Source organism: Dermacentor silvarum, chromosome 3 (assembly GCF_013339745.2).
Source record: "Dermacentor silvarum isolate Dsil-2018 chromosome 3, BIME_Dsil_1.4, whole genome shotgun sequence".
In the NCBI taxonomy this organism is placed as follows: Eukaryota; Metazoa; Arthropoda; class Arachnida; order Ixodida; family Ixodidae; genus Dermacentor; species Dermacentor silvarum.
In genome coordinates, this window is record NC_051156.1 from 146,380,737 (window position 1) to 146,402,373 (window position 21,637).

Below are 21,637 nucleotides of genomic sequence, written 5' to 3' on the forward strand. Positions count from 1 at the left end.
TCGTTCGTCGCTCACAAGTCACACCACATGCGAGCGAAGACTTCGAGCGACGTCTCCCCGGTGTTGAAGGTATGAGGGCAGCAAATACGCGCCGAAACTGGCGCGACACGTGCTTTATTAATTTAAGTTGATGTGTTTTACTGTAAAGAGCATCACAAATATTTCTAAAGTTCTTGCACTAGGTTCTTATCCTTGCACGTATCAAAATTAGGTCGTTTGCTCGTTCCGTGCGACAATCGGTAGCACTCGACTGATTTATATCCTGTTCCGGCTTCGCGCTATTGGCTAGTCGCTCATAGCACTTCCGAGCGACGAGTGACGAATTCTAGATTTCTCGAAGCGAGCGATGGAGCGAAAAGACCGAGTGATCTGTTCGCGCGACGGTCCGTTTCGTCGCTCAAAGTCGTCGCTCGTCGCCATCGCGCACAAAATCGCTCGCATGCGGTTTGGGCTTAAAGGTCGTGGGTTCGGCTCCCACCACAGGTTGTGGGTTCGAGTGCCTTAATTAACTATATCCTAATAATCTGTACCTTAATTACCTTGACCTTAATTACCACCCATGCTGGTGGGTTCGACTCCCACCAAAGTCTGAGGGCTTGACTTCGACCAAAGTCATGGGTTCAACTCCCGCCAATGGTCGTGGCTTCAACTGCCTCAACGCTATCGTAATTAACTGTGCCTGGATTAACTTCGCCTTCATTAATACCAAAGGCCATGGGTTCGGCTTCCAGAAACGGTCGTCGTTCGACTCCCATGGAAGGCCGAGGGTTCATAGCCTTTGTGTACGTTTCGTGTTGCCGACGAGTATTCGCTCAATCGACTCACTAATGAGACATTTCAAGCTTTCGCTTTAATAACTAAACATACAATGTCATGAAAGTTGCCTGCGCACGGTGCTTCAAAGAACGGTTAGTGAGGCAGATGAGGTATACACATGTCTGTTCTGATGACGGTGGCATCTGAATGCGACATAAAGATTTCGGCGCGACAAGCGAACAAGCTTTATCAGAGAGAAAGAAACGTGGTGGGAAAGGCAAGGAGGTTAACGCGAAAAGATTCTGGTTTGCTACCCTACACTGGGGGAAGGGGAAGGGTAAATTAAAGGCAGAAAGAATGTGGAAGAGAAAAAGCAGTCACGAAATAAAAAGTAAGCTTTATCAGCCGACCAGTGAGCAAATGATGGAGAGCTAGTAGTAAATTCAAGAAGTGATCAAGGTGAGAATACACGTGGTTTATTTCCCACTGCGTGTGAGCGAACGAAACATTCTCGTAAGCATATACGCTTGTCTACTTATACCTAGCATTGACTTGCTTTTGGCTTCCACAGAAACTCTAGCACCTCCTGATTTGATCTTCTCTTTAACAGCGGAACAGTTTAAGCTTGTCAAATTCCGGTGTGCAACGCTAAAACTGGTTGAGCGAGGAGGAGTCACGTCTCTCTCGAGCATAGCGCGCGCCGCGCTCTATGCTTACAAGAGAGGAGCCAGGACATTGACGTCATAGCTGCGCCGAACACATGCTAAACAGTGTCATGTGACCACGCTAATGAAAGCCTGCGGGCGGCGGCGCCCGGGCATTTCTCGCTCTACCGAGATATGGCTCGACCTAAGCGCACCTTGACGCCGGAAGAAGAGGCTGCCCGACGAGAGAACAGCCTTGAAGCCACGCGGGAAAGGAATCGCTCTCTTCGTGCCGATCGAGCTTACCTCGCCAACAAAGCAACCGATATGCGACGTCACCGAGCCGATCCGCAATACTGAGAACGCGAGAATCAAGCCAAGCCTCAGCGCTCAGCCTTGCCATGATAGCCTAGCCTTTCCCTGATAGCCCAACTTTGCCTAAAGAAAGCCAAGTTAAGCCACGTTAAGCCTACATCAACTAGTTGCTAAGGAACGTCGCCCAGCTCCGCCCTTTCTTCAGGGTTGGCCCGGCTAGTGTCAAGCTGGTCGCATTTTTTTACTGAGGCGCACGAAGACGCGATGCACAACGAACTGAAGGTTGACACTATGTTTAGACAGGTACTCGTGCAATTTATAACGAGCACACGGTTATCATCATCACCCTCATCAGCCTGTATTCATCCACTACAGGACGAAGGACTCTCCCTACGTTCACAAATTACCCGTTTTGCGCTAGCTGCTTCCAACTTGCGCCTGCAAATTTCCTGACTTCATCACCTCATATAGTTTTGTGCTGTCCTCGACTGCGCTTCTCCTCTCTTGGTATCCATTCCGGAACTCTAATGGTCCATCGGTTATCCATACGCAATACATGACCTGCCCAGCTTCATTTTTCTCTCGTAATGTGAACTAGAATACCGGCTATCCCTGTTTTCTCTCTGATCCACACCGCTGTCTTCCTGTCTCTTTACGTTAGGCCTAACATTTTATTGTGATAGCAATTATATGGACACTTCAACCGGATATCTGCCGTCGCCGTCGCCGTGAGGTTCCGCATAAAGTGCAAGGGCGATAAAATCGTCGCCGCGTGCCGTATGCCCGAGCGAAAGCGTGCGGCGGACGCGCGCTATCACGGAGAGCGAACGCACGGCGGAAAGCAAACGCGACCGTCGCGCGAAAGGCCGTGGGGGTATTGTAGGGAGGGAGGGAGGTGGGGCGACGCTGTGCTCTGGCACCAAAGGCGTACCTTGCAACCGGGCGCAAGGGGAACTTGCCACTCATTCTCTCACGCGCCAGCAAGAAAGCGGGAAGGCAGCGTGGGAGGGAGCGGGGGGGCGCACTTCTACTCTGCCAACAACCGCGCTCGTACTTTACCCAGCTGTGTGGCTCACCCGCACCGTCTCTTATCTCCACACGGCTCCGACCTTTGTATGCGCTGTGCATTCGCCGCTCAGTTTCCGTTGCAGCGATAGACCGCACGAACCTTCGCCCGCTGTGGCGAGTGCGCTTGCTGCCAGCGTTTTGACTGTCGTTGTCTGCGGTCATTCAGTGTGATCTATTCATGTTTGCTTGTGCGCGCTGACCCCACGCTTGTTCATTGAGTTAGTAATAGTCGAGCCACATTTTCCAACGCACGCTACACATGCAATGCTGCCCGGATCGGCAGTGCAGCGCTACAGGTGTGTCCCTTCGCACGCGCTGCCCACGGGAAGCGCTTCTCATCAACACCACCGTTTCACACGCGCCTTGTCGCAGTCATCGAGTCACTTTTCATGTCGGTCTACTTAAGCCGCAGCACACCTGCTTACTTACTAAGCTCATGCTTACTACAATTCATATTGCTACCAAAGCCACTCACCTTAATTCGTATGACATTGCTGTGTTGCTATTGCATTCATTGCTTCGCCCTTAGGGCGAAACTGTGACATATTTTCTTTCGTTCCATCGCTCTTTGTACGGTCCTTAACTTCTTCTCGAGCTTCTGTGATAACCTCTAAGTTTCTGCCCCATATGTTAGCACCGGTAGAAGGTAGCACCGGCGATTTTCAAGCGACCCCAAATCATGAGTCCGATTCATCAGCACACGTACTAACCCCAACAACTGCTTTGTGAATAAAAACAAGTCGCGTTTACGTGACCCTATATGGGGCCGTTCATGCAAAACACGAGAATTCGGTCTGGATAAATCCTTGCATGTGCATTCATAACACCTTGTTTGAAATTATAACAAAGTGGGTGGCGCGTACGTATTGGTCTTGAGGAGCCGGTTTCACCAGGCGGCGAACGTTTCGGACACTTGCAAGCTCTGAAAAATCAACTCATCCATGATTGCCGTGAGTAGACCAGCTTTTGCGCTTCCCGATATACCACTACAAGCTTTCTCTCGAAAGCCACTGCATCAGCAATTATTAGCAATTATAGCAATTATATGAACACTCCAGGTGCATTTCTGCCGTCGGCTTCGCCGTGATGTTCCGCAATAAGTCCAAGGGCGATAAAATCATCGACGTGCACCGTACGCTGCACGTGCGAGTGAAAGCGTGTGAGTGTGAGCCTGCGATCGTGGCTGAATGTCGCGCATGCAAGGGAAGGACGCGGGGAGGAATCGCGCCGCTTTCCGTCGCGAGCACGGCTTCGCGGGGAGCGTAGGGAGGGAGGGGGTGGCGTTCTAATCCGGGGCCGCGCCCGCCCACCTGGGCCGCTGTACCGTGAAAGCCTTCTGCGACCAGGATAGAGCCTGCCGCGCGCTCTGTTTTCGCAGCTTAGTTCGCGTAGATGCGAGAGGCACCACGAAGGTCAATTCGCCCGCTGCTGCCGCCGCGCTTCCTCACACTAGCGTTTTGACAGCGAGGTTCCGCGGGCATCGAGTGAGATGTGTTCATGTTTGCTTTTGCGCGCGTGACACCATGCTTGTTAATTTATTTGGTATGCCTACGTTTAAAAGCGTATATGGCCAATAAACTTGGCAGTCTTACTTCGTATAGCTGTCGACTAATTTGCTATCACAATCGATGCTTCGCCTTTCAGACGAAACTGCGACTTTTAAAGGAGAAGCATTTCTTGCCGGCGGCACTGTCCGTTCCTCCCGCGTCCCACACCCGCACAGCGCATGCGCGTCCCCTCCCTTCTCTCTCCTCTCCTAAGCTCCCCCTTTTCTCTCCTCTAGGAATCCTGTACGGAGCGGCGTTCGCGTGCTACACCCCCACAACGCATGCGCGTCCCCTCCCCTCTCTCTCCTCTCCTACGCTCCTCCCACTTTCTCTCCTCTAGGAATCCTCTACGGAGTGGCGCCCGCGTGCCACAACCCTACAGCATAGGCGCGTGCCCTCCCCCTCTCTCTCCTCTCCTACGCTCACCCTTTTCCCTCCTCTAGGAATTCGGAGCGGCGTGCACGACAGGTGGTGCGACAGCTGCATACTCCCCTGGGGGCGCCACGGTAGTCCCGCGGTATGAAAATGACGAAGCGGGCGCGCCTCATTCTCTCTCCTCTGAAGCGCTGCGATGAGCGCTTGGGCCGCTGCCGCGATCTCCAGCTCAAGCTAACCATCTCCGCGCTGCTTCGCATCCACACATGGTTCCCTTTAGCGGAAGATGGAGTAATTTTTTTAAAGGACACCACTTTTTCAGCATGAAATGTATTTAGCTCCCGTTGTCGATCACCTTCAAGTGACCTTAAGCCAAAAGCCAGCGCCGTTATCCGGGAACTCAAACGAGAACATCCGGACGTTCAGACGAAATCATCAGGACATTCAAACGAGAACATCTGCGCATCTTTGCGAGAAGGAAACGATATCATCCGGGGCAACCAGTCAAAAGTAAGGAAAATGCGGTCTCTGGCCCTTAACCAACCCTTTATACAGGACCGGATTACATAGGCTAGATACTTCCCAAATAAGTTGCAAAAATTTTTGCTTCCGATTTCTTTTCATGTTTGTTCACAATGTCACTCAAGCTGTAACTATATACTAGTACGCTGAAGTTTTATTTGTCATTTCAAATAGCGACGTTCAAAAGGGAGGTAGAGAGGTTGACTGTGCTCTTTTGAACGGTGCGTGAGTCGTGAGTGGTCCGTGACAAGAAAAAATGGCGCAGTTTCACCCGAAAGGCGAAGCATCAATTGCGATAGCAAGAGAGCTATATGGAGTAAGGATAGTAGTTTTATCAGCTGTATAAACTTGGACATGCAGCAGCACCAGTAACGCGCAGAACTGTTCTCGACGCCGTCGGCGTTTTGCCCGCGTTCGCACCGAACGCGCGCGGCGTTGGTGACTGTTGCCAGTGCCTCTGGGGGCGGATCCGAGGTTTTCGACGAGATCAGAACGGGACACTCATCGAGCAGCGTCGGAAGTCTTTACCACCTTCTCCCTACAATATATTTTAGGCACTGTTAGGGAGCCTACATTTAAGAGCTTGCATGTAGGCTCCCTAGACACTGTATTCTCGCCTCGCAACGTTTTTATATAATTACGCATTTGGTGCCACAACTAAACGTCACCTCCCCTCCCTCCCTCCCGTCCCCCCACGGCTTTTAGTGCGACGGAAGGGGTCGCGTGTGCTCTATATATATGGTGATTGTAAAGGAGGAAAGAGACGCTTAATTCTGCAGCCCTTCAGAGAGCCCGGCGCAGAATGCGCGTTTGCTTGCCGCCGTGCGTTCGCTCCCCGTCAAAGTGCGCGTCCCTCGCGCGCTTGCACTAGCACATACAGCATACGGCGCGTGCCGACGATTTATTCGGCGTTGACGTCATACGGAACCTCACGGCGACGGCGACGCCAGCGGCAGAAATCCGCTCTGAGTGTCCATGTACTTGCTATCCCAACAAAAGTAAAGACAGACGCTGGGCGCGCTGCACTGTTAGAAGAAGAAAATCAGCTGAAGGCGGTGGCACCACAGGTAGCAAAAGACGCCATATGGTAGTCATTTCATGCTTACATCTACTCTCGATTACGGGAGAGCCAGCAATTTTGTCAATCGAGTCCAATTATAAAACCCGACAAACCTTTCACAAATTACAGTAAATACAGCCGTGGTCTAAATATTGTTTTTCTACTGTATGAGCTAATTCAGCCTGGCTTGCATAAGTGTTGTGGGTGATTTGGCGCTCGTCCAATAAAAAATCGTTGCAGTGCGCGAGCTTGCTAGTGTAGTTATTATGGGATCATAAATAACTAACGTAGTAGAGAGCTCTACATTAGGAGGCTGCAGTTGATTCCAAGACCATATTGTAACATTCTACCCATCGTGTCGTCGCTCAGCTTTTCCTTGACCGCATTCTCGTTTTCTTGCCTTTTAGGTGCGAAGCACCTTATGGGCTCGGGCTGTCGGCGTCTCCTGTCGTAATCGTAGTCGTCGTCGTCGTAGTTGTAGTCACGGTAAGCAAGCGGCTCGCACTCGCGCTCAACACGCGCTCGTGTCACTGCTCCCGCGTTCGTCATCGTCGTCGTCTTCCACAGCTGGCTGCGTCGACGCTCATCATTCTAGCGTCGAATTTCACTTCTGTTCTGTAGTCGTAATGCGGAGGCCACGTTTACATGGTTATGAGCCATTGCTTAAGGCAGTATGAGCCCATTAGCGGTACATCACTGCATGCTTCGCACCTCCCCAGGTTTCAAGTTAGTGGAGCTGCATTTCGCTCAATGGGTCATTTGACAAGCATAATTTTGCGGGGCGCGTTTTTTTCTACAGAACACCAACATGCGGTTTTTGCTCGGCGCCATATTTTTTTAGAGAGCTTCAAAAGACTAGAGACGATGCGCAGCGGCAAGCTAGGCATCCGCAAGCATCCCCAAAGGCCGCGCGTCACAGTGGTACAACACTCAATGCTAGACATATTACAGCACATCTAAAATCCACGGAGGTGTCACTCCTCAGGTGGTAAATGGAATATGGAAGGGCAACAATAAAGAAATCAATCAATCAATCAAGTTTTATTTTCGCCACAGACAATACGTTGTTACAGCGAAAATAGGGGGCCAGCGAAAAAAGCTGCATCTGTGCAGCTTGACTGTAAGCTCTAGCTACCCGTACAGCAGCAGTGACACGACGATTTGTTATATTAATTCAGTTATATAAACATATCAGCAAATAAGGAAACGATCAGACAATGCCATCAAAATGGCAGTTTCAAGAACAATTACACAGCATACATATTTCAATGAACAATTAGACACATAAGCAGTTCCCATACAGTCACACAAACGGGTCAAATAAGCTTTTGTTAGTAAGGGCCAGAACGTCAACAATTTTCCGGTCTAGCTCATTTAGTGTAGTTTCCAGTGCGTAGTCAAGTCTTTCTTTCTCATAATGGGTGCGTGAGAAGGGAACGTAGTATGGCGGTTGATATCTGAAAGGGTAGGGAATTGTACTTTTCCTGAGATTTGATAAGTCTTGGAATAGTTCCGACCCACCTAATGTGGCGTATTTATAGGTTCTTAATAATTTGTATTTGTATATATTATGAATATCCATAATTTCATGTTTGTGAAAGAGTGATTCTGTGTGTTCTAAGAACGAGGAATTTTCTATTGATCGAAGTGCCTTTTTTTTCTGAATGAGAAAGAGTTTCTGTAAGTTGTGTGCAGTCGTGTTTCCCCATATTAGCATGCAGCAATGTAAGTGATAGTTAAAGAGTGCAAAATATAACATCTTTTTAATGCTGACTGGAAAAATGTGACGGTTATGGCTTAATACACCAGCGGGTTTACTTAATTTTGGTAATAAAGTTTTCACATGTTCATTCCAAGACTTGTTTTCTGAGAAAATTACATCTAGAATTTTAACAGACTTTTCTATTTTAATTTTAAATGGCCCCAGAACAATATGGCCGTCTATTTTTTTTAAGGTGCGTTGGGTAGGAAAAAAACACACACTTAGTTTTTGACTCATTAAAATGAGCCTGTTGATCTGTAACCAAATCTGCAAGTTCTGACCGAACATACTTCCATTTTGTCTTACAATATCAATGTTTCTTCCCTTAACGAGTACCGAGCAATCATCGGCATAAATAACATATCTACAATCCTCATACATTTTTATATTTATCCATTTATCGCTTGTCCAGACGACAGACGCCGGCTTTCTCGCTCAATCGGCCATATGATGGTTGCGCATAAAAAAAAGACTAGTCTGACATTCCTTGCCATGCAAAGAAAGCTTACCCGTCTATCTTTCATACGGTCTATCACAGCAATTTATCATTAAAATTTATCTTTGGCACTAACATTCTTCCAGCGTATGAAGCTTCGGGTAGTTGTCATCACGCTCTTACAGGTGAACCAATTTTTGCCCGTAATAAATATTCGAAAAGTTCAGCAATGATTTTATCAATAAAATAATGAAATCACTACCATCCAAAATAGATGCGCTAAGATTCACCTGCTTTTCAATCGCCGCTATTACTTGTTTGACTACAGACAGTGTGTTGAGTAGGTTATTATGTTTTTGTTGTTGTTGTTGTTTTTTTTTTTTTTTTTTTGCATTGCGCAACCATTCCGCTTCCTTTCTGCTTGTACCTCTTACTATACATCTTTGCCAGGTATTCTTGTGTTTCTCTTTGTTATTTACATCTACCAGTTTCAACCATTGCTATTTGCTTCACCTGATTGTAACATGTAACAATATAACAAACTCGCCTCTGTTGCTTTAATCCAGGCTCCCAATATCCTTGCGTTAAGTGAACCCACAGCACGCCATGCACAGCTTTCTCTTGAGCCCTGCTACCCGCCGTGGTGGCTTAGCGGCTATGGTGTTGCGCTACTAAGCACGAGGTCGCGGGATCAAATCCCGGCCACGCGGCTGTATTTTGATAGGGGTGAAATGGAAATACACCCGCGTCCTATGCATTGGGGACACGTTAAAGACCCCTTGGCGGTCAAAATATAATCCAGAGACCCCCACTATACGGCGTGCCTCAATCAAATCATCGTTTTTGCACGTAAAACCACATAATGCTCTTGAGCCCTGCTGCGGCGACTCTACCATTCAGCTTCTCCACAACTATTTCGCAACTATGACACCCTCTTCTGCCAGTCCAAAACTGAAGTTACTGTATCTCAGGGAACTTAATATTCTCCTTGAGCACGCCTACAAGCGTCCTCCTCAATGGCCCTGTTACAGTGGACACCACAATTATTCTCACAATCTCTGGAACAGCGCTCCATGACATTGACACGTGTATACCGACTTATCTCTTTCCGGTGACCGCTTTTCACCAGCTAACACATATTAAACGTTATCGCTGGGCACCGGACGCGCCTACATGTATAAGAACATTCTCGATTCTTGCATCGGACTCTATCTGTTGTCTGTGCTGTCGCCGAACCTTTTGTAATTAAACTTCATGCGAAACGCGAATACTGTTCTAGAACTTAATCGTTACCAGCAAATACGCAGGAACCTTCCATAATGTCACGTATAAAGAGCCGACGCGTCTGACCCGGCGATCAGATTTCGGCGATCGACGAGTGTGCTGGCCACTATCTTTGTGCTGAGTGTTACTTGTTTGCTGGGTACAGGTTCGCCCGATGAACATATAGTTCCGTGGCTTACGTTGTGCACAATGTGTTCCTTCAGCGTCACTACAACGTGGCAATATCCGCTGCCCCACCCTTCTCTTTTCTGACCCCTCCGGCTCTCAAGGCTGTATGCCTGATTCAAGCCACCACTATATGGTGGAGTTCATAAGAGCAGCCACAAAGATTGATACCAGCGACGCTATTTGACGGATGGTATTTCCAGGGGTTTCCTTACGCTCAATACAGCTTTCATCTCCCTAACCGGCTCCGCTCACGGGCCACGGATCGATGTGCCAATGTAAGTATTCACAAAAACTCGCCGCGGAGAGCAAAGTCAGCTCTTCCACCCTTGCGGCAGTAGCCTGCGCGCTCCCTTCGTCGAAGACTTCACAGACTGGCTGGAGCAGCGAAACCACGGTAACTGTCGGCACGGGTAATTTGTGGCTATTTATAAGCAGTCCGTAGTGACCGGCATATTTCACAGTTTTTCCTCCTTCTTTCGATGCTGGATTTAGCATATGTCCTATGCGAATAAAGCCGATCTCTTCTTTTATATCTTTGTTGGCGAGACGAGACGAGGAAAGTATAACAAGTATGTCAGGCATTCACCACCACTGTAGGTTTGATGAGGCAGTCGGCATTTCAGCATTCCTTGTCATCGGGCCGTGTCATTATTTCACTCTTATCCAGCCATGGTAAAGCTTTTTTTTCTGTGTGGGTATGGTTTTTTGGCCATCTCCCCCAAGGCTAACTCTAAAGTCCCGGCTGCAAAACATGCACAGGCCAACAAGTGCCCAATCAAAAGAGCGCATCTGAAAAACACACGCAAGAAAAAAAAAAGCAGCAGGTTTGGACCATAGCTAAGCTGCCCACGGAGTTGCAAGTTAGTCACCAAACATGCCTCGAACATGGCGTTCTGTGGACGGAGGATCGCATTATTATGCGTTTATTTTGCGTCAGGCAGCAGCTGCTGATTTACAAACAACATTGTGGCCGTCGCCAATGGTGATGGTGACGAGACTGACGAGTAGGTTTGGATGCCAAAAAAAAAAAAAGAATTGACAGCCCTTCACTAATGTGAAGAGGGGTGTAAGCGAAGCTGTGTTGACTCGTTTGCGGCTCGAGCGCGTGCCGGGCACGAGCACGAGCGCAAACCGAGGAGCGCCAACGAGCCAGCTGCTCGTTGCTTCCACTCCGTGAGGACGGTTAACCAGCGAAGCTGAAACATGCGGCCCCGGCGTTCATCGCTGGGTTAATCCCGATGGTTCATTAAAGTATTTCTCAATTATGAGGTTACACACATGTTCGACTGCGACGGAGAGAACGACGTCACTGACGGCATGCCCGTAGTCCGCCGTTGTCGCTTGCGTTCAATGTCTCCAGTTGGCTCGACGGATTCATAGGCGAATCTTGCAGCAAAACTTCGTTCGAAATTCCGTCGTATCTGACTACTAAGAAAGTCGAACATCTTTTTATTGGACTCGCAGTCGATAGAGTAGGACGGATGATCATTCATTCATTTCGATTTCATACAGTGCCATCATTTCAAAGTGCAGCCTAAGCATCGTTCTGACACTAAAACTGATAAATGTAAGCATTCGAGCTCCGGCAATCCTCAATGTGGCAAGCGATCAGTCAGAACAGCAATTTCTCAATGTGAAAAGAGAGGCAACATAGGCGGCCCAAAAAAAAGAAACGTTATGATCTCTCAATTTTACGAAGCAATATCGGTTTAGAAGAATGCACATACAGCTACGAGGTAAATTGATCCAATCCTCCCTATACTTGAAAGTAGCCCTGCAAACAACCGCTGTCGCTGAAAAAAAGTAATTTTTAAACGGTATTCCAATTATAAAAGAAGAGAGCATGGGCTACTGCTTGATGGAAACCTTGGCCTCAAATTAAAAACTACGTATTTCGACACATTTCAAGTTTTGCAGCATGGTGCAGAATCGCGAGAACCTTTATGCTCAAGCTTTCCAGAATATTTTTATTACATTTTATTGCAATGGCAATTATGTGGACACTCCAAGCGCATTTCAGCCGTCGCCGTGAGGTTCCATATAAAGTTCAAGGACGATCGTCGCCACGCGCCGTCTTCTGCATGGGCGAGTAAAAGCGTACGACAGTGAGCCGGCTATGGCGGTCTAACTCGCGCACGCAGGAGAGCGAAGCGGCAAGGAAGTGCGCCGTCTTCCAGTCGCAGGCAACGCTGCGGAGGGAGGGTAGGGAGTGGGGGAGGGCGGGCGTTCGATTTTGGGGGGCCCGAGCATCCGCGTTGGCTCGCAGGGAAGCAGGCTCCACAAGGCTTCAAGGGGAGGGTAGGGTATAAAGTTTAAGGACGCTAATATCGTTGCCACGCACCGTATTCTGAATGTGCGAGTGAAGTCATACGAGAATGAGCCGGCAATCGCGGTTCTATCTGGCGCACGCAGGAGAGCGAAGCGGGAAGGTAGCGCGCCGTCTTCCAGTCGCGCGCAACGCTCCGGAGGGAGGGTAGGGAGGGGTAGGGGGCTCTTTTTTGGGCTGCCCGATCATCCGCGCTCGTTCGCAGGGAAGCAGGCTCCGCAAGGCTTCAAGGGAGGGGAGGGGTGTTCCACGCCACGCGCGACCGCCCGACCACTGTATCTTGAAAGCCATCAGCGGCGGAGACAAAGCGCGCCTTGAGCTGCGTTTTCGCGGCTTAGTTAGCGTTGATGTTAGCGGCAGCCTAAGGTCAATTCGCTCGCTGCTGCCACCGCGCTTATTCACTCCAGCATTTTGACAGTGAGTTTCCAACGTCCTCGAATCAGATTCGTTCATGTTTGCTTGTGCGCGCGCGTGATAACATGCTTGTTAATTTAGTTAGTATGCCTATGTTTGCAAATTTATACTGCCGATCTTTACTTCGTATAGATGTGCCCTAATTTGCTATCGCAATCGATGATTGCTACAACTACAGAAAATGCTTAACCTTTCGGGCCAAACTGCGACATTTTTCTTAAAGCATGATCGTTGTTCTCCTGTACCAGAAGTTTGATCATTTGTTTCTCAGCACTCCTAAAGCCATAATTTCTACAGCAACTCTCATATATGCTTGAATCAGTATTTGTGAGACAGAAATAATTTGAATTATGTAGTTATCACGCTGTTAGTAGGGCAAAAAAATGTAACGCCTGCATGTATGATATGTCGGCACGCGTGACAACTTTGTCAGGTGTCTTGAATTTTTCCTACTATAATTTCTTTTGGTGCGGCTGTGAACCACCAGGAAATGAGACTATCAGACCAACTGTTTTACCAAGAGAGAGAGAGATAATAAACTTTATGCAAAAGAACACACGAGCGTAGGTAGCCCCTCCGCTCTGCAGTTGGTAGATACGGCTGACTTGAATAGAAGTTCATAGCCGATTCCACAAATGCAAAAATCTGACACTGCTAAATTTTGCCGCATAATAATTTTTGGCCGGTTTCACTGAGAAAATTGGTGCTTAAGTGCCTAATAATGTAACTCTCACACCCTTAGAAAATGCGAATGAGTGACCTGACTGGTAATGCCTAACCATCGGACCACTGTGAAGCCTGTTTCCTTATCAAGACGCGAAATCGCTTTCAATCGACATAAGCCGCTCGCGATTGTGCAGTAAACAAATTGCTAAACAAAATTTAAATAAATGATACAGGAAAGCTGGAGCAAGGATTAGACTTATAAAGGAGGCGCACTCACCCAGCGCCTCATAGGGACCTTACCAAAGCGCAGGCCACCATCCTTCGCCAGTTTCAGACAGACTCTTTTATCTGTCCACAGAGATTGGCGATTATCACAAATGGGGCATTTAACCCCATATGTCAAAATTGTAACATAAACAAATTGGCAATACAAGGCCACATCCTCTGGGGATTTAGGGGTTTCTCCCCCAAAACGCTCTGACCAGCCCCCTCCAAACATACCTGGGAGGCCTTACTTAGGGCTACCGCCGATCTCGGGGAACAACTGAAAATCGTCACTTGGGCCGAGGGAGTCACCCCCAACCTGAGACTCCGCCATGAATTTCAATAAAGATGTTGTAACCACCGCCACCACCTTTTCACGATCAATTCGTACGTTTGTACTTATTTGTCGCATATTTGTGGGACATGTAGTCGCATATTGGAATGCACGCACACAGTAATGTTTGGCGCAGCCTAAGGCTGCGTTTGAAATACTGCCACATAATTTTGAAGAATTATTGGAATTAGGTGTGTTTCTATCTCATTGTATACGTTTAACGAGCACGGAATGTTTTTCTTGCTCCTTTTCCTTTTTTGAAAGCACATGTCGACAGAAGATGGTAAGACAGTAAGAAAACGTTCATAATTGGAGTGTTCTTGCAGAGAAAACGTACCAATTCCAACTATGTCTATGCTTTAGGCACATAATTGCCAGGAAGCACGTTGTAGTTTTCTTGACAAAACCCAAGTCCTTGTCTAAATAGCGTTATGTTTGTTCATTGATTCGCAGAATGGCGCATGCGTTCGCATCCGACTGATTACTGAAATCACTGAGAGTTCATACATTTTTTGATAATTCGTTTCGACCATGACAGTTATCATGAAGTCGTTTATAAATTTCTCAATCCGCAGGTTGACGATATCCCGCTGTTCTTGTCATTCTGGATTGTACGCCTTTATGAAAATCAAAACTTGAGATTGATAATGCCACGCCTGTTATGCTAGCGCCATTCACCTTTCCACACTGTCAGCTTCAGTTCTAAAACAATAATTCACTAGAAAAAATGAGGCCTCAATAACCGACCATGACCCACTTTAACGGCCACTGCTGTATCAAACACAAATTTCTAGATTGTTACCTACGCATGTGTTAAGATAAGAGCCATGCCCGTGCGACTTAAACAAGTACACACAAAGAAACAAACACTACATAACCTTTTAAGTTAACTTGTATGTCCTTATTTAAATCGTGCTGTGGAGTTTATTTCATAAGATGAACCAACTAGCCCTCACCAAGATGTTACTGATGTTGCTAGAGTTAAGAAAACTTCTTTTAAGTTCGCTTAGTCAGCTGTGTATATAAGACCTAATGAGGCTAGTAAATCACACTAAGCCATTCCTTCGAGAAAACACAGGCGCGCTGTTTACCCCTGGTTGCTCAGCAGGGTGATTTACGGCAATGAGATCACGCTTAGCTTTCGCTCATTGAAGTGATCTGAATTCTTATGATACCAATGCCACTCAAATGGAAATACGTTTAAGCTTTCTTTCTTTTTTTTTATTCTAGCTCTGTCTATGTCACTTTTCCTCGGGTCCATTCGGTTGGAATTTCTCTGGCCTTGATAAAAAAAAAGCGACGTGATTTTAATCGAGTGAAGTTCGGCAGGTGTTTCCCGGTTCTTCTTTATATTTTAGCCTCTCTGCTTAGCTCAAGAAAATGCTGCGCTGCTTCGCTTCTTGGCTTTCAACAGCGAGGAGGAAAGAACACGTCTCCGCTGCCAAATATATTCTCTTGTGGTAACGCTTTGCCGTCGATCCCTTTTCCAGGACGTCGTCAGCACCGTCCGATGAAGCGTAAGCAATCCTGTCTCACGTATTCGGGTGCCTCATTTGTGTTTTTATACTTATAGTAGCTCGCTATTTGCATCGGAGGAGAATTTTCAACTTGCCCCCCCCTCCCCCCCACGCGCCTCCTCATCGAAGCCACCCTTTTGGATGAAAACATCTGCTCTATATAAAGAACCGAAAGCGTGTCGAACAGCAGTAGCGGCTTACCTGCACACTACAGACACCACAACCAGCCATGGTCGCAGTAAGTATCAGGATCAACGCTTTAGGTCGTCCCCAGTGAACTCGCTCTTTAGTCCTCAGCTCGCGATGTCAGAACGTCGACAAGGTTTGCGCAGCAAACGGCATGTAGAAAGATGTATACATGAGACATATCTATAGCATGTGATATTTCAGGCGCGTTTGGATACATTTCTTTGATTTCCCTCGTTATTTCAATATAATAGGGTACGTTTGCAAGGTGAAAGACTTTGATTTAGGAACAGGCACCTAAGTGCTTGTCCTTCGAGCACTAGCATTTGTACACCCGGTTACATTCTGAATCACAACTAAACGTTTCGCTTGCTGTTTTGATGAGGTTCGTGTAAGGCAGATGTGAAACAGACATGATTCATGTGATTTCATTTTTAGCGCCTAAAGAGCATCAGGATTTAATTAAACAGGAAGTGAGCATTACAACTTTTCATTTGAGCTACTTTTACTGCAACCTGAGCAGTATCGGCAATTCAACTGTTTGATATTTATTTCCGTATAAGTGATTCGCCGTCAAGTTATAACTGATACGCTGCATTTCAAAAATGGTTTCGTTAAGGAGCCATTTGCACGTTTACTGTAGTCGAAGTGCACTATGCGCTGCCCAAATGATCCTGCTCTAACATTTCCTGAGCGTGAACGCATTACACCGAAGCTAATTATAGATGAGAAGAGACCTGAACTATACTGTAAAAAGCAACCTTCTGCTGAGAGTCCCTGAAAGCCAGGTTATACCATAGTTGATACATCATGTAGGCTTCGGCATATAAAAAATACCATTGAGAAAACAATCATAGCCATGGATTTCACAGGACATTATGGAAAAGCCAACTTTTCAAGCAGCCAACGCATGACTCAACACCGTAAAAGAACTGAGTGCTGGTTGCTATGCTGCATGTATATCGTTTGTTGTACGAGTACATCTAGTTTTTACCCTCGGCGGAGGAATTCCGTCCAACAAAGGCGAAGGTAAAAGATTGTGCGTAGGCGGGAGACATCATCATCTACATTAAAGATCTGCTTCTTCCGTCGAGAAGGGTGTTTCGTTACTACGTTTGCTCGTTTCACTTCGGAATTTAAATTCGAGTCTGTGAATCTATTTATCCTCGACCTTGCAGCTTCAAGTTTCCCTGGTCTTGGCTCTGGTTACAAGCGCCATTGCCGGCTATGCGCCGTACAGAGACCTCCGGGTGAGTTACGGATACGGCTCAGCGTACGGCGCGTACCCACTACCCTCTGCTCCAGCCGTCGTTTCTGCTCCTTCCGCCCACGTTGCGTCGACGTACCACGCTGCCCCCGTGGCACTGGCCACCTACCGCACAGCCGCTGCAGTTCCCGCAGTGACCAGTTTTCAAGCTTACCACGCTACTCCCGTAGTGAAAGCTGCCGTGGCTGCTGTGCCTTCCTACGCTGCTACGTACCGCGCTTCGCCGGCCGTCACCCGCTATTACCAGGCAGCACCCGCCACGGTCTTGGCACACGCACCGTCGGTGGCAACCGCGGTCCACGCCGTCCCAGCTTCCTTCTCTACTGTGACCAGAGTAGCCGCAGCACCATCCGTCACCGGTGTCTATCGCTCCGCCCCAGTCGTTGCTGCCGCTCCAGCTCTGGCCTCTGTCTCTAGAGTCACCAAGCTTAACACTTACCATGCTGCCCCAGCCGTCGCCACCGTCGCGGCCACTCCAGCTTTCGCCACCTACCGCTCGGCACCAGTTATCACCCGCCAGTACCACACCGGTCATCTGTACACATCAGCCGTGCCAGCGGTCTCAGGCGTTACCAACCTGGGCACGACTTACGGAGTAGCGCCGGCGGTGTCCAGGATCTACAACAGCGCTCCATTCGTTTCTGCTGCCGCCCCAGCGGTAGCTACCGCTGTTCACGCCGTTCCAGCCGTCGCCGGGGTATCTAAGCTGACAGGAGTCACCTACCAGACCGCTCCTACTCTGGCCGCGTACCACACCTCCCCAGCCGTTACCAGAGTTTACCAGAGTTCCCCTGTCCTGGCCGCCGGCCCGGCTGTTGCCAGTGCTGTCCATGGATTGCCAGCCGTGACCAAGCTGACCGCGTACAGGCCCGCGCCAGTCGTCACCGGTGTCTATGGTTCCGCCGTTCACGCTGCCCCTGCTGTAGCCACCGTACACCATGCGGCCACTGGTGTGACCCGGGTGACCAAATCCGACCCATTCCACGTGAGCGAGGAGCACACCGTCCACACGAGACCCGTGGTCTCCACCGTGGCGCACTCTCCAGTCTCCGCTGTGGCACATGTCCCAGCCTACGGGTACGGAGTCGGAGCCCTGGGGTACACGCAGGGTCTTCCCGTCTATGGCCCTAACTACGGATACGGGCTCGACGCCTTTGGTTACACTGCCAAGATTCATAAGAAGTGTGAGTATACGCCAATTTATGCAAGCACCTTTCTTCTTGCATGAAAGCTGGCCGTACTTATTTTTCAGATCGGAGAGTGACGCTTTGAATTTATTATCAATCTTGCTAAGTGCTGCATCTTATCATAAGTTTAACAGCTGTGGCATTAGGAGAGCACAAGAAATGTAGTTTATTATTAAAATAATATGTAGAGACTTTCAACGTGAACTAGTCCCGGTAGTGTGGAATTTAGGATTGCGCAGTGCACATGTGCTTTAACTCTTCCACCTTTATCTTATTCCAGAGGTGATTGAGACCGGAGAAGATGACATAGCCGTCGTCGTTGAACCGTTGTTAAGACATTATACCAAGACGAAGTCCCAACTGCCAGAATGTCTTCCAATTTCCAAGAAATAAAGTGTAGTGATATTTTATGTCCTAATATTCTTGTCTTCAATCGATGAATCGTTCTTTTATACCTTTGAAAGTCATAATTTATTCCTTCTACAGAAGGACTAACAGTTCGGGTAGTTGGTGTAACACGTAAGGGAAAACTAAACACGAGGACATTGCACTAAGACACATGAAGCAGACGCACTTGTCCTCGTCTCTTCTGTGTCTTTCTGCAAATAATTCGCGCTTAGTTTTCCAGTCAAAATAATTGATTCTAGCACGGGCATAAATGTTATGTTGTATTTCCTCTAAATGTTAGAGGAAATACAATTAATCAAGAAAACATCAGGATTACTGCATCACTGACTGCAGCTCAAATTTATCCCCCGGTCACCGGCAGTACAATATTTCAATAATAATAAACCTCAGTCTCAAAGGTCATTTTTTTTATTTTATCGTGTGATTCAACCTATGTACCATATTTCTTCTTGTTATTTCCGCATTGCTTGGTATACTCTTCGTTACTGCGATTATGTGCTCAAATTTTACTTACCATGCATTGCACTTTGTTTTATTTTTCATCTGGTTGTGTATGCACTGTTGTTATTTGACGCCCCCCTTACACAATGCACTATGGGCCTGTAAGGTATTTGAAATAAATAAATAATCTGCCAGATTTCAAACAAACGGTAGAATAAATGTAAAAGTTTCAGGCACTTCCCAGATTTTGACTACTGTATAACGTCATGACGGGCTGAGGTGGAGAGCAAGCAGTACCTCACACAGCACTTGAAAAATAACAGTGCATACCAGTTGCTTTAGCGAACACCGAACACTTCTTAGCAGCGTAGCGAATATGAAGTGATATCTTCGATAAACAATTACTGGCGCTAGTTGTAATGACCGATGTAAATTATAAAATGCTAAGGTGCGTCACTTTATTTCTAACACTTTATATCAGTGTACTTATAATTAAGAGTCAAGAGTGCTGTTCAAGTTCACCAAAATACTCGTAGGGCTGATGTCAGCCCGTCACATTGCCAGTTACGTTAGTTATCGGTTACGTTAGTTATGAACACTCACATCTGCTGTTTAAAATCACTACAAGAGTTTCTGTCCTGGCTGTACTGTTACCTCGTTTAAATTGATCCCGCAAGTACCTTTGCATAATTTTAAGGCTTATTTCTTTGCGGTAACACGAAAATTGGAAAATTTATTATCACAGTATTTTAGCCTCGGCTTTATTGACAACTTTACAAATAAAAATGCATTTATTCCACATTTACAATAATCTATGCTACTTGCTAATCTATGCTTGCTATGCTATGCTAATGTATGCTACTGTACAATAATATGCTACTTCACTACTCATTTAAGCTAAACTACTCAGACATTATATATAAACCTTAAGTCCACTCGCCAGACTCGACAGATGCACCCACATAGACTAGAAGTTTTCCTTCAATAATACCGCGTTTTTGTTTTCCAACTTCCCACAAGCTGTGCAAGAACGGAATGAACTGAACCCGTGTGTCACCACGCAAAAAATGTTTTCTGGATTTGTTGAGCTTGCCGAGAAGTCGGTCCTCTATTTTACTTATTGATATTATTTGCGTCTCTGTTCCCACCTATCTGGTATTTTCTTAAGCCAGGATTACAAATGTGCATATACGTGTCAAAATTGTTCACCCACTCCTGCAATAACCCCCATCGAGTTGACAGTATGTTGAAATAAATAAATAAATAAATAAATAAATAAATAAATAAATAAATAAATAAATAAATAAATAAATAATAACCTTTTTGTCAAACAACAGCAGATTTATTCACAGAGATACAGCATCCAAATAATTGTGTATTTATCGTGTGTTTCGTTTACTTAAACATGAAATTTCGGTCATATCTAAGACTAAAGCTCAACACCAGGGCGTCAAAGTTGCTGAACACGTCATGTAAGCGCTCAACGCTAAGTAAAGTGACCGAGACATTAGGGGCGAGGAGTCTTTGAACGTTTACCATTCTTTCTCTGCTAGTGAATTCTGCGACCCACAACTGCCGAATTTCGCGAATCGATCAACTCCTAGAAAAAGAGGTAGCAAAACGGTAGTAACGGGTGTAGTCACTCAAATGACCACACATTACTACCACTGGACTAGGTGTTTACTACTTCCGATAATTCAGACTTACGTTAAGTGCTGCCCTTAGTAAGCAGTTAGCAGGTTTCAGAGACCAGTTAGTAAGATATAATTACCACAGTCACCTGTGATCTTTGCTGCCGAATGGTGGCGATGTTAATGCGGTGTTTAGGTAAACTATTTTCTATTATGGGGTTCGAACAATATTTATGTGCTGTGTTGTGTGGCACATACATGTACAGACAGTACGTTATACAACTGGAGCTTCGTAACTTTGTTAATCGTTACATAGGTGCGCACCAGTACAACTTGTGCTCCTAGAGGTTATGGCTATATGCGTATGCTCACAAGGCAGTTCTTATATAGATACGTGTCGTGTTGTGTAACGAAAAAATTACTGGCGGTTACTCAACTGTACTGGAAACAATACGTACTAGGTTAGCCTCGCGTAACGCCGTTCCTCTTTTTTTTAAATCGTGCTGCGTGATTGATAGCCGGGACACCCTGTATATTCGTCATCATGGCCAGCGTGATTCTCTTCAGCGAGTGGCCTGCTAAATAAACCGTCGAGGTTTAACACCTGTCTGGCAAGGCGTGGAGATGAAGGGGTAATATAATGCTACCGATATCTATTGTTTGTAAGCTATTTGCGGGGTACTAACTTTACCACCTGCTCTTATTAGAATTTTAGTAAATTACTCTTTAGCAGTTACTGGCTTCTGGTGAATAACTGACGAGATCTTCTTCTTTTTCTAAGAATATAAGCCTGCTAACTGTATTCTATTCCTGCCAAATCTCTGCGCAGGTCTGCCCAATCTGACCTGTGCCACTTCTCTCAATTCCCTGCTTTCTTTTACGCGACGGTGGCTGCAGTGAACGCACAGAAACCCGCCGAAAGATTCCTGCATGTCGCCTTCTCTCTGTTTTTCCTTTTAGCTCCACGTGCACGTACGCTCTAAATAAAAGCAACACAGAAAACCGGGAACGATGTCCGGGAGGCGGCGGTCGTTTCTCGCCAAGCCCAACTTTTACTTT

The 21,637-nt window shown here is 46.9% G+C and overlaps 1 protein-coding gene across 1 annotated transcript; it reads left to right on the forward strand.

Moving 5' to 3' along the window:
* The first annotated feature begins 15,572 nt into the window (after positions 1 to 15,572).
* Positions 15,573 to 18,510, forward strand: LOC119444869 (uncharacterized). The gene is made up of 3 exons (XM_049663701.1): positions 15,573 to 15,696; positions 16,823 to 18,095; positions 18,379 to 18,510. Coding segments are annotated over exons 1-3 (1,284 nt in total). The 5' UTR covers positions 15,573 to 15,687; the 3' UTR covers positions 18,381 to 18,510.
* Positions 18,511 to 21,637: the final 3,127 nt, after the last annotated feature.